This window comes from Dermacentor variabilis, chromosome 5, assembly GCF_050947875.1.
Source record: "Dermacentor variabilis isolate Ectoservices chromosome 5, ASM5094787v1, whole genome shotgun sequence".
Classification (NCBI taxonomy): Eukaryota; Metazoa; Arthropoda; class Arachnida; order Ixodida; family Ixodidae; genus Dermacentor; species Dermacentor variabilis.
In genome coordinates this window covers 15,272,093-15,284,724 of record NC_134572.1, presented here as the reverse complement: position 1 = coordinate 15,284,724, position 12,632 = coordinate 15,272,093, and the positions used below count along the sequence as shown (strand labels likewise).

The window sequence follows — 12,632 nt, the reverse complement described above, 5'->3', positions numbered from 1 at the left end:
CAAGAAATCCGCAGAGTACAATCAGCCTCTCTACATGGCTTTCATAGATTACGAAAGGCATTTGATTTAGTAGAGATACCAGCAGTTATAGAGGCATTAAATAATCAAGGAGTACAGGACGCTTGCGTAAATATCTTGGAAAGTATCTACGGAGATTCCACAGCTACCTTATTTCTCCACAAAAAGTAGGAAGATACTTATAAAGAAAGGGTTCAGACAAGGAGACACAATCTCTCCAATGCTATTCACTGCGTGTTTGGTACAAGTATTCAAGCTATTAAACAGGGAAAGCTTAGGAGTAAGCATCGATGGCAAATGTCTCAGGTACCTTCGATTTGCAGATGACGTTGTCCTGTTCAGCAACACTGGAGACGAGTTACAACAAATGATTGAGGACCTTAACAGAGAGAGTATAAGCGTGGGGTTGAAGATTAATATGCAAAAGACAAAGATAATAATCACTAGACGGGCAAGGGGACGAGAGTTCAGTATCGCCAGTCAGCCTCTAAAGTCTGTGAAGGAGTACGTTTACCTAAGTCAATTACTCACGGGAGACCCTGATCATGAGAAGTAAATTTACAGAAGAATAAGAATGGTTAGGAGCGCATTCGGCAGACATTGTCAGATCCTGACTGGAAGCTTACCATTATATTAAAAAAAAAAAGGCGTACAATCAATGCATTCTACCGGTGCACATATGGGGCAGAAACTTGGAGACGGACAAAGAAGCTCCAAAACGACTTGGAAAGCATATTTAAAGGCAGCGAACACGGACACAAGGGAGACGACACCACAATGCGCTAACTTCAACAACTTGATTTTCAGGAAAGACCCACCTATTTAACCCATACATTGTGGTGTCGTCTCCCTTCTGTCCTTGTTCGCTGGCACTAAATATGCTTTCCAAGTCAGTTTATCAACACGCCCAACAAATAGCAATGCTCGAAAACAAGTTAAGGATCGCGCAAAGAGCGATGGAACGAAGAACGTTAGGCGTAGCGTTAAGAAACAGGAATAGAGCGATGTGGATCAGAGATCAAAGAGGGAGATATGATATTCTAATTGACATGAAATGGAGCTGGGCAGGTTAGGAAAGGTCAGGTCAGGTCGGGTCGGAAAAGAAATGGAGCTGGGCAGGTCACGTAATGCGTATGTTAGATAACCGGTGGACCATTTGTGTTACAGAATAGGTGCCAAGAGAAGGGAAGCGCAGTCGAGGACGGCAAAAGACTAGATGGGGTGATGAAATTAAGAAATTCGTAGGCGCTAGCTGGAATCGGTCGGCGTAGGAGATCGCAGGGAGACGTCCTGCAGTGGAAATAAAAGATGATGATGATGCTGCTGCTGCTGCTGCTGCTGCTGATGATGATGATGATGCAACATCAGCAACAGACGCCGCCTAGTCTATAGGGCTGCCACTTGACGGATAGCTATTACAACGAAGTTCCAACCAAGTTACTATAAGGGTAGTTGGGGTTGCTACAAATTTTCGACTGAATTTGATGTGATTACAAGAAATACCACGTCCTGGTACTGTTCGGCGTTGTAGATCGCAGTAAGGTTGCCACTTCGTCTCTCTGCTGGTGGGCCCATAAGGTTTCGTTTTTCACGGGTGTCATCGGGATACGCAGCAGGCCTGAAGAAATATATTGCTGACATTGACGATCATTTTCGACGGTTTCTGCCCTTTATATTTTGTTAAATACTTTCTCACCAGATGATAAAAGCTTTTCAGCTGCAGAGCCACGGTAGGACATCAGACTTTAGCGCTTCCTTCGGCTCAGAGCTCGTTTAGTGCAACAGCGGCATTGTCCCACAATGAAGACGGCACTTTTTTTTTGCTTGCTTGCTTGCTTGCTTGTGCCTCAAATGATTCGGCTCATTCACTGCGAGGGAACGGCCAAGAAGCTGAAGGGGTTAGGGTGGTTAGTTGGAGGGAGGGGGGCAGTCGAAGAATAGTGCACTAATTTAAAGTGAGAATTTGGAAACAGTGAAGAAGAAACGACACACAAACTAGCGTAAAGACTGACTAACGCGAACTGTCCGCTTTTGCGACACATTGCATTGAACCCCACAAGTTGCACTAATGCCAGACCACCGTTGAAGCGACGTAATAGTAGGTGCGTTTTACGTAGTTCGACGCACATGCAGCAAGCGGTTAGACGCGTCACTCTGCGCGTGCTTTGTGAAGGAAGACAAGCACTGCAGCCTGGAGTGGCAAGCTCTGATAACCACCCTTGTGCACAAAACTGACAAGACAAGCGCCTTTGCGTGCGTGCGCGTATGGTGTGTGTGTGTGTGTGTGTGTGTGTGTGTGCGTGTGCGTGCGTGCGTGCGTGCATGCGTGTTCGTGTTTGTGTGGCCAGATTTCTCGAGCGATGATTAATGAGCGTGAAGTACTTGTTAGAGGGAATGAAGTACTTGTTAGAGTGAGAAGCCTCTAGACATCGTAACATACTGCCTAGACATCATAAATTACGTTAACGCATGTTTAAGTGGTTGTGTAAATGCACTTATTAAAAGATATATGTGTTCCCCTCAGCTGTCGCCTTTACATCTCGTTCGCTGTCCTAAGCGAGTATTATGATTGTTTGAGTTATTTACTGCTTTAGGTAGCTTCTTCCGGGGAATTGAACAATGCGCATTGCGACGAACGAACAGAGGATGTGCATGCGCACGGCTGTGACGGCTTGGCGAAACCGGCTTTTTTGACCGGAAACGGCCGGTGTTATATGAGCGTCCTCCTCCAAAGGCGTGCCGGTGGCGCAAATGTTTTTCGTTGCGCGTGTTTTACGACACGAATACTTGCAATGCGGAAGCCACATTTCTGCCCCAATCGTTATGTCATTCCTTCACACGATAACAGTTATGAGGGGCTTCGGACGGTGGTGATCTAAGGGGATATATTGAATGGACATTTCCCATAGTAGATTCTTCTCGCTGGCGGCCGGAATTCTCTCCCCAGAGAAAAAGAAGTTCTCATCTCCATCTCTAACATATATAGTAAGATGGAAATAGTTTTAATTTATGTATTTCGTTGCATTAAAAACATCGACAACTTTCGTCGCCCGCTTTTTCATAACACTTGAATGTAATATGAAGAGACAAAAATGCCGTGGTGCGAAGAAATTGTGTCGATTGGCATCCTTTGAACAATTTTTGAAGCATTTTTTGCACGTGTAACCAAACGTTAACATCTACTGACTGATGTGAGCAGATGCTTCATAAGTAAGCTTTACAACTTGGAAGCACTACAACGAAAACTGATGTGACATGAACTGCATCACTTAGGAGATAGAAGGTGAGCAATATTGATACATTGCGCATAGCTCTGAAGTATACCACTAATTTGCGAATATGACTTTTTTAGAGTTCAGGTAAACAATGTAACTATTGCACGTAGCCCCTGAACTAGCAAGTCACATTTGTCTAATTTAGACAATTTACTCGGTGCACTTTACACAACCGCTGCATTTTGTTTTGGTGTGGAGTTACGGAGTTGTTAACTTGACGCTTTAGTCTTCTTTTTCGACTTAACCAATTTTTCTCATGTCTTCAGCGTAGTATGCCTGTGTAGTATGCACAGTGCAGCATGCCTCTGTACAAGTTGAATACGTATCTTTATCTCTGCACTATGTGGTTGCTCAGGCACTTGCCCGCAGAATCACAATGTATGGTAGTTTTGCTTTTAATGTGTCTCAAGCATGGTTACAAAGGGTTGATGCTATAATGAAAATTATTCTGCGATGTACCGCCTATATTATTTATGCATATTCAGGTAACTTCCTTTATAGCTTCTGTGTGCGGTTAATTGCGGCCGTTGCTCAATATTAAATTTAATATAAATTATGGAGTTTTACATGCCAAAACTACGATTTCATCATGAGGCACGCCGTTATGGGGGACTCCGGACTACCGGGGGTTCCTTAACGTGCACTTAAATCTAATTACACGTGCCCTTTCGCTTTTCACCCCCACAGAAATGCAGCCGCCGTGGCCGGGATTATTGCGGCCGTTACTCGTGTAAAGAGTTGCTCTCACTGCTTACTGGGACAATATATCAGTTTTTAAATATAAAAGAAAATAACCGGTGAACAATGTTATTCCTAGCAATGGTGCCTTTTGTATTTCTAAATTTAGACCTGAGTATGGTAAAAAAAGAAAGCGCTCTTCTTATGTTCGCAACATGTCCAATAGTCTCGTAATGAATGCAACTGAACTAGAAAGGAAATGCAAATTAAAATAGTCACTACAAACTCTATCAACTGATACATTATGCACACCTATAATTAACAATATATGCCGCTTACAAACTCAACACTCTTTTGTTCTTAGATACAGCATAAAATATGTTTTTGTAGCCTTGTTGGTATGTTTTTTTATTTTGTAACTATTCCTTTTATATCCAATGAGATAAAATGGCTCATTAGTGGTCCAGTCTTACAAGCCAACGTGCGCTGGACTCGATATAAGCAGCCGACTGCACATCACCTTTCCTCGAATAATAATAATAATAATAATAATAATAATAATAATAATAATAATAATAATAATAATAATAATAATAATAATAATAATAATAATAATTGTATTGCCATAACAAGTATACAGAGTTATCATCAGGCCTGTCTAATAACATAGTAATATTATTAGACAGCAATAATATTAATATACCTTCTTATATTGTGCCCAGGAGCAGTTATGAAGCCTTTGTACTGGTGCACTTTGAAACTAGGACGAAACACAATGCACCGAAAGGAAAACTGTGGTAGACAGAACAATATGACGTACAGGAACCAACATGAGATATAATGAAAGCTACGAGGCGGGTGTCAAAGCTAGTTAATCTTGCGATATGGTTATTGCCGCCGTCATCGTTGTCGTGGTTGTTAAAGGATATATCCCACGTAAAAAAGAAGTAGCCTGCTTAACTTGTAGTCGTCATTACCTCCTTACAATCACCAATTAGGCGTTAAGAAACTTTGCCAAAAGCGACCCTCACTACTGCGAGCCAGTGTAAGAGTTTGTTGTGTACGAACTTGCTCGCTGAATGCGAAGAAGTCTTGGTGCAGCAACGCTCAACGCGTTGTTCTTAATGGTGCGCAGCGGCGGTGGACTTCAAGACCAAGGCCGACGCGAACGGCAACGGCCGCCACAACGGGTTTAGGAACTTCGAGAGCATCGACCTGACCTGGAGGAACCTCTTATACAAGGTCAAGAAAGGCAAAGGTATACGCACTGCACAACGCGGTCACAGATGAAAATTTTGTGACCAAATCTGTTTTGGATGACGCGCTGTCTCCGCAACTGTATCAGACTAGCTTTTTTGACTTTTATAAAGCGAGCAGGCGCTGTAAGCCTCGTGAGCGGCGTTCCCCCATTGAACCCGTTGTGATGGACTCTTCAGGCAGCGAAAGGTCATGTGTCACTCTTGCTTGTTTCTATCTTATATAGTGTACCAGCAAATTATTGTTCGTGAAAATTCTATACCCAGCTCCATCTCCTTTCTTCTCTTCTTAATATAATAAAGTACCTTAAAATCTGGCAGCATGAAGACTGAACCACAAGTACTGATAGGATTTTCTTGCAAATACATAAGTACTGAAGAAGTGGATAGTAGTTCAACTCGAGGAAAGTGCAGAGCACTCCAGGGAAAAAAGAAATAACTGAGAAGTGACATTAACGCTTAGTTTTAGATTAGACTGAAGGTGACTAAAAAAAAAGAGACGGAAGCGAAAACGGCACGCCTCGACTGCTGACCGAACACGCAACTTCTGATGCCGTGCACGACGTGGCACCTAAGCACGACAGTGCTTGGCTTCATTGGTTGCCTGGAATTTCTGGTAGTGAGGAGTTAATTTTCAGAGTCACATTTGTTTCCTGTAATCTATCTTACTGCTTAATTGCGAAGTTTTAGGCTGTTAACTTCTTGCGTCGCGTCCTTGCATAAATGAACAATGTGATTCGGGTAATATTTCTTTATCAAAATGAAGCATACGAAACGTTCCTCACTGCCTCGTGAATTCTTAATTTGTATTCGTCTCTCAGCCCGCAAGTACTTAGTCAACAACATGAGCGGTGAAGCACGGTCCGGTACGCTGACTGCCATCATGGGTCCCTCCGGCGCGGGCAAGACGACGTTGCTCAATTTGCTCACGGGATTCTAGTGAGTGGACCCTCTCTCCCAATTCTCGTTCACAGATACAATTCAAGTTGGGCAGGTGCATTTGTACGTAATCATCCTTACTGTCATGTTGATAATAAACCATAACTGCACCAGTTACGCAGTCTGACGAGGACATTACGTGCACGAACGAACACTGCGCTATAGCGATGGCCCGAACCAGACAAGTAGATCTCACCTCCTTCATAAACGGCACACAGCTTTTACGGAGACCGGAGATACAACTTTTAACGAGAGCCGGGCTGGTATCGCGAGAAAACGAGACATAAGTGAAAAAGGGGGTTGGGGGGGGGGGGAAGCCAGAGTTATATTGTTGCAGAAAGCATCGGATGGGGTGCTTGTCAAAATAAATTAAGTGAATCCTTAAACGTGCTCAGATACGCTGCTGAGGACACTTATATAGGCTAGCTATGTTGGTTAATGCTACGAGGCTGTGTGGCTTGGGTGAGACTTAGCGCTGTATCCAGGATCGGCCCGCGTTACAAACCAAGTTAAAACCCCGACATGACACATATCGTGCGCCGGTATCGGGATCGGCCTACCAGTTCACCATCTTTGATCGCACCGTGTCCGCTATCGGTACAGTTTCCTCGGCCAGACAACCGTCTACGCAAAGTAGGGAGAACAGGCAAAGAGAGCTGCTTCGATTTAAATGGCGTCGGGATGGGCGTCACTATACAGTCACTGGTACGCGGCAAGCAGTGACCGTTTCTGGAAGCCCTCCATCTATAACTTAGTTCAGACGCCTTGACTTAACTTTACTTCCAGAGGCCTCATTGCACAAGAATGGTGCGGAACCGCATTAAAGCTCAGAGCGAAAATCTGAAGTGTTCCCATATATGCGCTCCAGGTGATTTCCTCCTGAAATAAGCAGGGACTATACTCATGTATGTAAATCCAAGACGCGTGGAAAAGTTCAAAATATTTTTGTGCAATATATTTCGCCAGAAGGGACTCATAACTTTAATGGGCACTGCATCTCGGGACACACTGTACGTGCGGGATTTATTAGCAGACAACGCAGTGCACACCGCATTGAAAACATACACAATGCGTTGTAGACAACACGAGCGATTGTCTCAAGGAACGTTTAGCAGATTCGCTTTCGTTGCGCCCCGAGAGAAAACTCGCGTGGCCGCGATCTGAGACTAGGAAGTCCACCACTTCCGCCAACTCTTGTCCCGCCCGCTATTGTCCCTACGTCGTGTAGTCATGGACTCTTTTCCGCTTGGTGCGGCGTTTTGCGCGTCTTCATTACGTTGCGCAAGCGGCGTGACCTCGGCGCGCTCACGTATCTCCGCCCACTCAAGTCCGGCCGGTAGACGTACGTGACGGCGTGTGCAGCGCCCACGACGATATTGTGTGCACGTTCGCATTTAAAAACCAACTGGTGCTTTTCGATTGAAGACGGGGCCAACGTAGTTTGTTTCTTCGTCGAGATAACCGTGTTAAAGAATATCTGTGTGTCACGGGAAAAAAGAACACGGTTAACGCAAGCGTTCGCTTTTATATTTTACCATTTTACGAGAAATGGAGACCGTAGCTAACGCTGTAACATTAGCCATGATGCGCATCCTACATGTAAACAGAGCAGCCATAAACATAAGCGTGTGCTTATAGTTTATATCCGTCCAGGAATGCTAACATCGCATGTGATACAGATTATGCATTATGGATCGCGTTCATACCGGGCCTTATACACACTTTAACTTTTCAGGAAACAGTAAACAGGGGCGCTATAACGTAAAACTATTTCAAACTTTTCTATTCCAATTCTGATATCAGCCCTTCACGATTGGTCAAAAACTTTTTTCGACCACCACCACTTAACATGTCGGTCACGCGACGTCACGAAAACCGCGATACCTCCCCATCTGATATGATGTGTACACACTGATTAAGCATTATTTGACAGAAAAAAGAAAAACAGTTATTTCTGATTCGACCCATTTTCGCCATTAGCCCTCGGCTATGTAAAATGTTTTCGGGCTGCACCCACTGCACCTGCCTGTCACGCGACGTCACAAAACCGCAAGAACTCACCGCGTCAAAGTGACGTGTACGCGATAAAGATGCATTAATGTGCCGAACAAAACTGAATTTTCAACGGAATAGCCGCAGGCTTCCCCGTTCCGAAAGGAATAAAAGATGGCTGCCGCCGATCGCTCAGACGCTGGCTACTCGCACCTGCCGTAGAGCATGGGTGTATTTGCGTATAATAAAACTTCTTGCGTGGCCGTGTAACGTTTTCTAGCACTTTCGGCACGTTTACCCCCTCATTCTGCCAACTCTTCTTTGCGGAGGGTCCGTTTGAACGTCATTCCTGAGCTTCCGTTGCATGCCGCCGCGATTTTCCACCAGCCACCGCAAGCTAAATAAGGCAAAGCCGACCAATCGTAGACGCCGGCACCACCCTCTTCATCCGGTTATCGACTTTCAGTGCTGTGGCTCGGCCCCATCGAATCCCTCTCCACATGAGCGTTCTCCTCGCTTCTTGTCAGCCAATTAGATACGACAAGCCGCTCAGTGCAGGCAATGTTATTCGTTTTTCAAGCAAACAAAAGTGACCTCCTATGAACGAGGAGAGCGTTTGATTGGTCTGTTCAGACAACCCTGCGGGTGACCGCCCGGTGTCTGCGTTGGTGGTTACGCAAATTTGACGTCAGGAGATTGGAATAGAAACACATTGGAATAATTTTACGTTATAGGGCCTCTGGTCCGCGCTGACACCGCAAAAGCCACGCAAGGACCTAATGGTTACATAACCGACAGTCTGCTCAGCTATGCGAGCGCAGCGCGAGCAGATGTAACAACCCCACTGGGCTCGTATTAGCTGTATTTCACTACATAGGTCGTTTCTAAGGCAAGTTTTTTTTGCCATTCTAGGCAATTAAGGGGACAAGGGAGCCCAAATGTGTAGTCTAAATTGTCACAAGTTGCAGCGTAAGTCTATCCCCCACTCCAGCGTCTCTCATAGCCCCAACGTTGCTTTGGGACGTTAAACCCAATGAATGAATGAATGAATGAATGAATGAATGAATGAATGAATGAATGAATGAATGAATGAATGAATCAGTCATTCAATCAACCAATCAATCTCTGCCAAACATGTACAACAATTGAACCTGAAGCGCGGCACTTGCTCCGGTCATTCGAATGCCGCAGCATCTAATGAGGCGAGACAAAAGAGCCGGAGACTTCAATGCGGCTAGTGCTAGTTGTGTTGGGCGCATTAATATCATTCTCACGAAGCAACATATTTCTTTTGCAAAGATAATTTCGCGATCTCGCGTACATACTCTTTATAATGTACCGGCCTCTTTCCATACATTGACTTGCAGCATCTAGATCTGCTTTCTAGAGTAAGACATTCGCTTCCTTTTTATAGCCTTCATACCAAAACGGGTCCTCCGAGACAATACGTGGGCCTATAGCAGACAGACACAGACGTAGCGAGAGAGCGGCGATGAATAGGTTAGTTAATTTCTGTCTTCTGTGCCCATTTGTGCTATAGAAGCATGTAAAGTCTTAGAACCCACTTGCCAGGCTTGTTACTGTCGCCAGACAAAGTTCATTTCTCTGATTTTTCTTTCCACAGCGACAAGGGCTACAAGGGCGAGGTTCAGATCAACGGCTACGTGCGTGACCAGGCGCTGTTCAACAAGCAGAGCTGCTACGTCATGCAGGAGGATCGACTGCTACCTGCCCTCACCGTTTACGAGGCTATCTTCATGAGCGTTGAACTGCGCATGCCCAACATGGCACCAAAAGACAAAGCTAAGAAGGTGAGCCGGGGATATGGAAGGCTTCCGTAGTTGTCATACTTGCAGACACACTTAAGAAAGCGGGTTACAGAAGTCACAATATCAGGCTACTTAGAAATGGGGGAGGGCATTTCTGCACTTCACAGTCACTTGCATAGAAAAATTAGAATTGGCCGCAAGGTAAACCTTCCTTGTTAGGTTCGAAATTTAGCTCCAGTTTAACTCTCATTTTCATGTAAACATTGGTGTAAAACGCAGATATTAACTTCTTATACAGCCGCTAAACCAAACTTCTATCACTGAAGAATTATGAACCAAACTTCTATGACTTCTATGAAGAGATGAAGTGAAATTCTATGGACTATCATACTTAAATTACAACTTCTAGCTTCAACATGCTTTTTTTTTCGAGAAGCCTGCCCTGCGGCATAAGCGTACCTAAATAAAATCGTGGAGGCATGAAACATGTAGAAATTGCAGGAGTGGCTTAGCGAACCTAATGTCTAAGAGCCAAAATAAATAATAATGCGTGGCTCTGCTATCGCAAACACAAGAGACCAGCAGAGCTCGGGGAAGTTAAGGCTTCAGAAAATCCATGCCGTCTTCCTCTGTGGGGTGTTTCGGTTGGGACTGCGCGCCATTTGAGGCGCCCGCCGCAACAGAAGCGATTAGTTGAGACGAAATATGCGTCTTTGTGGTGTGCCAGACGCTGCACCAACGAGACGCGGCGGCAACCGCTGCGCCTTAGCTCTGATGCATGCTAGCTCCGACGCCGTGTACCTGCTGATAGGTCAGAATGGTTCGGGTCCAGCCCATATGGGCGGGTGCCACACCCATATGGGCAGAGCAAGCGCCGTTTCGACCTATCACAGAAGACTAATGGCCGATTTGGAATAAAAACAGATTGGCATAGTTTTACGTTATACCGACCCAGGGTCGGTATACCGGGTTATACCGGGTGATACCGGGGTTCTTGAAATCCGCCGAAACGAGCTCATGAGTTTTTATCAGAGGGCAATGACGTCACACCCCCTGTGTTCTCGCCGCACCGCTAATTCTCCCCCGCTAGGCTGCGCCCACCCTCACCGCTTCGCTATGCTGCGCGATGCTATTATACTTTGCTTTCACTCTCTCTCGACGAAGCTGCGATAGTCAAGAAAAAACCCAGCGAGGTTCTAACAGCTCCACTCTAACAATTGTCTAGTTTGTTGAGCTCGTAGTTTGACAGTTCTTAGAATCTTCCTAGGCAGAGCAACAATTGGTGAATATCCGCTACAGATGCTGGGGACTCTAAATTAACGCTTATTTTTCATATTGTTGGAGATTGGTAAACAAAAACAAACATCAACCACCATTTTTAGAACTTATTAGCCCTGAACCAAGAACAGATATGTTGAATAAGTCATCATCATCATCAGCCTAGTTACGCCCACTGCAGGGCAAAGGCCTCTCCCATACTTCTCCAACTACCCCGGTCATGTACTAATTGTGGCCATGTTGTCCCTGCAAACGTCTTAATGTCATCCGCCCACCTAACTTTCTGCCGCCCCCCGCTACGCATCCCTTCCCTTGGAATCCAGTCCGTAACCCTTAGTGACCATCGGTTATCTTCCCTCCTCATTACATGTCCGGCCCATGCCCATTTCTTTTTCTTGATTTCAACTAAGATGTCGTTTACCCGCGTTTGTTGCCTCACCCAATCTGCTCTTTTCTTATCCCTTAACGTCACACCCATCATTCTTCTTTCCATAGCTCGTTGCGTCGTCCTCAATTTCAGCAGAACCCTTTTCGTAAGCCTCCAGGTTTCTGCCCCATATGTGAGTACTGGTAACACACAGCTGTTATACACTTTCCTTTTGAGGGATAGTGGCAACCTGCTGTTCATGATTTGAGAATGCTTGCCAAACGCACCCCAGCCCATTCTTATTCTTCTGGTTATTTCAGTCTCATGATCCGGATCCGTGGTCACTACCTGCCCTAAGTAGATATATTCCCTTACCCCTTCCAGTGCTTCGCTACCTATCGTAAACTGCTGTTCTCTTCCGAGCCTGTTAAACATTACTTTAGTTTCTGCAGATTAATTTTCAGACCCACCCTTCTGCTTTGCCTCTCCAGGTCAGTGAGCATGCATTGCAATTGGTCTCCTGAGTTACTAAGCAAGGCAATATCATCAGCGAATCGCAAGTTGCTAAGGTATTCTCCATCAACTTTTATGCCGAATTCTTCCCACTCCAGGCCTCTGAATACCTCCTGTAAACATGCTGTGAATAGCATTGGAGATATCGTATCTCCCTGTCTGACGCCTTTCTTTATAGGGATTTTGTTGCTTTCTTTGTGGAGGACTACGGTGGCTGTGGAGCCGCTATAGATATCTTCCAGTATCTTTACATATGGCTCATCTACACCATGATTCCGTAATGCCTCCATGACTGCTGAGGTTTCGACTGAATCAAACGCTTTCTCGTAATCAATGAAAGCTATATATAAGGGTTGGTTATATTCTGCACATTTCTCTATCACTTGATTGATAGTGTGAATATGGTCTATTGTTGAGTAGCTTTAACGGAATCCTGCCTGGTCCTTTGGTTGACAGAAGTCTAAGGTGTTCCTGATTCTATTTGCGATTACCTTAGTAAATACTTTGTAGGCAACGGACAGTAAGCTGATCGGTCTATAATTTTTCA

The 12,632-nt window shown here is 45.0% G+C and overlaps 1 protein-coding gene across 1 annotated transcript in view; it reads left to right on the top strand.

Annotated features, from left to right (window-relative positions):
- The window catches only part of LOC142582286 (ATP-binding cassette sub-family G member 1-like), a 64,014-nt gene that overhangs the window by 28,617 nt on the left and 22,765 nt on the right, over positions 1-12,632 (top strand). The window contains exons 2-4 of the mRNA XM_075691794.1: positions 5,107-5,229; positions 6,049-6,166; positions 9,783-9,969. Coding sequence (XP_075547909.1) covers positions 5,107-5,229; positions 6,049-6,166; positions 9,783-9,969 — 428 coding nt within the window. The remainder of the gene's footprint in view (positions 1-5,106; positions 5,230-6,048; positions 6,167-9,782; positions 9,970-12,632) is intronic.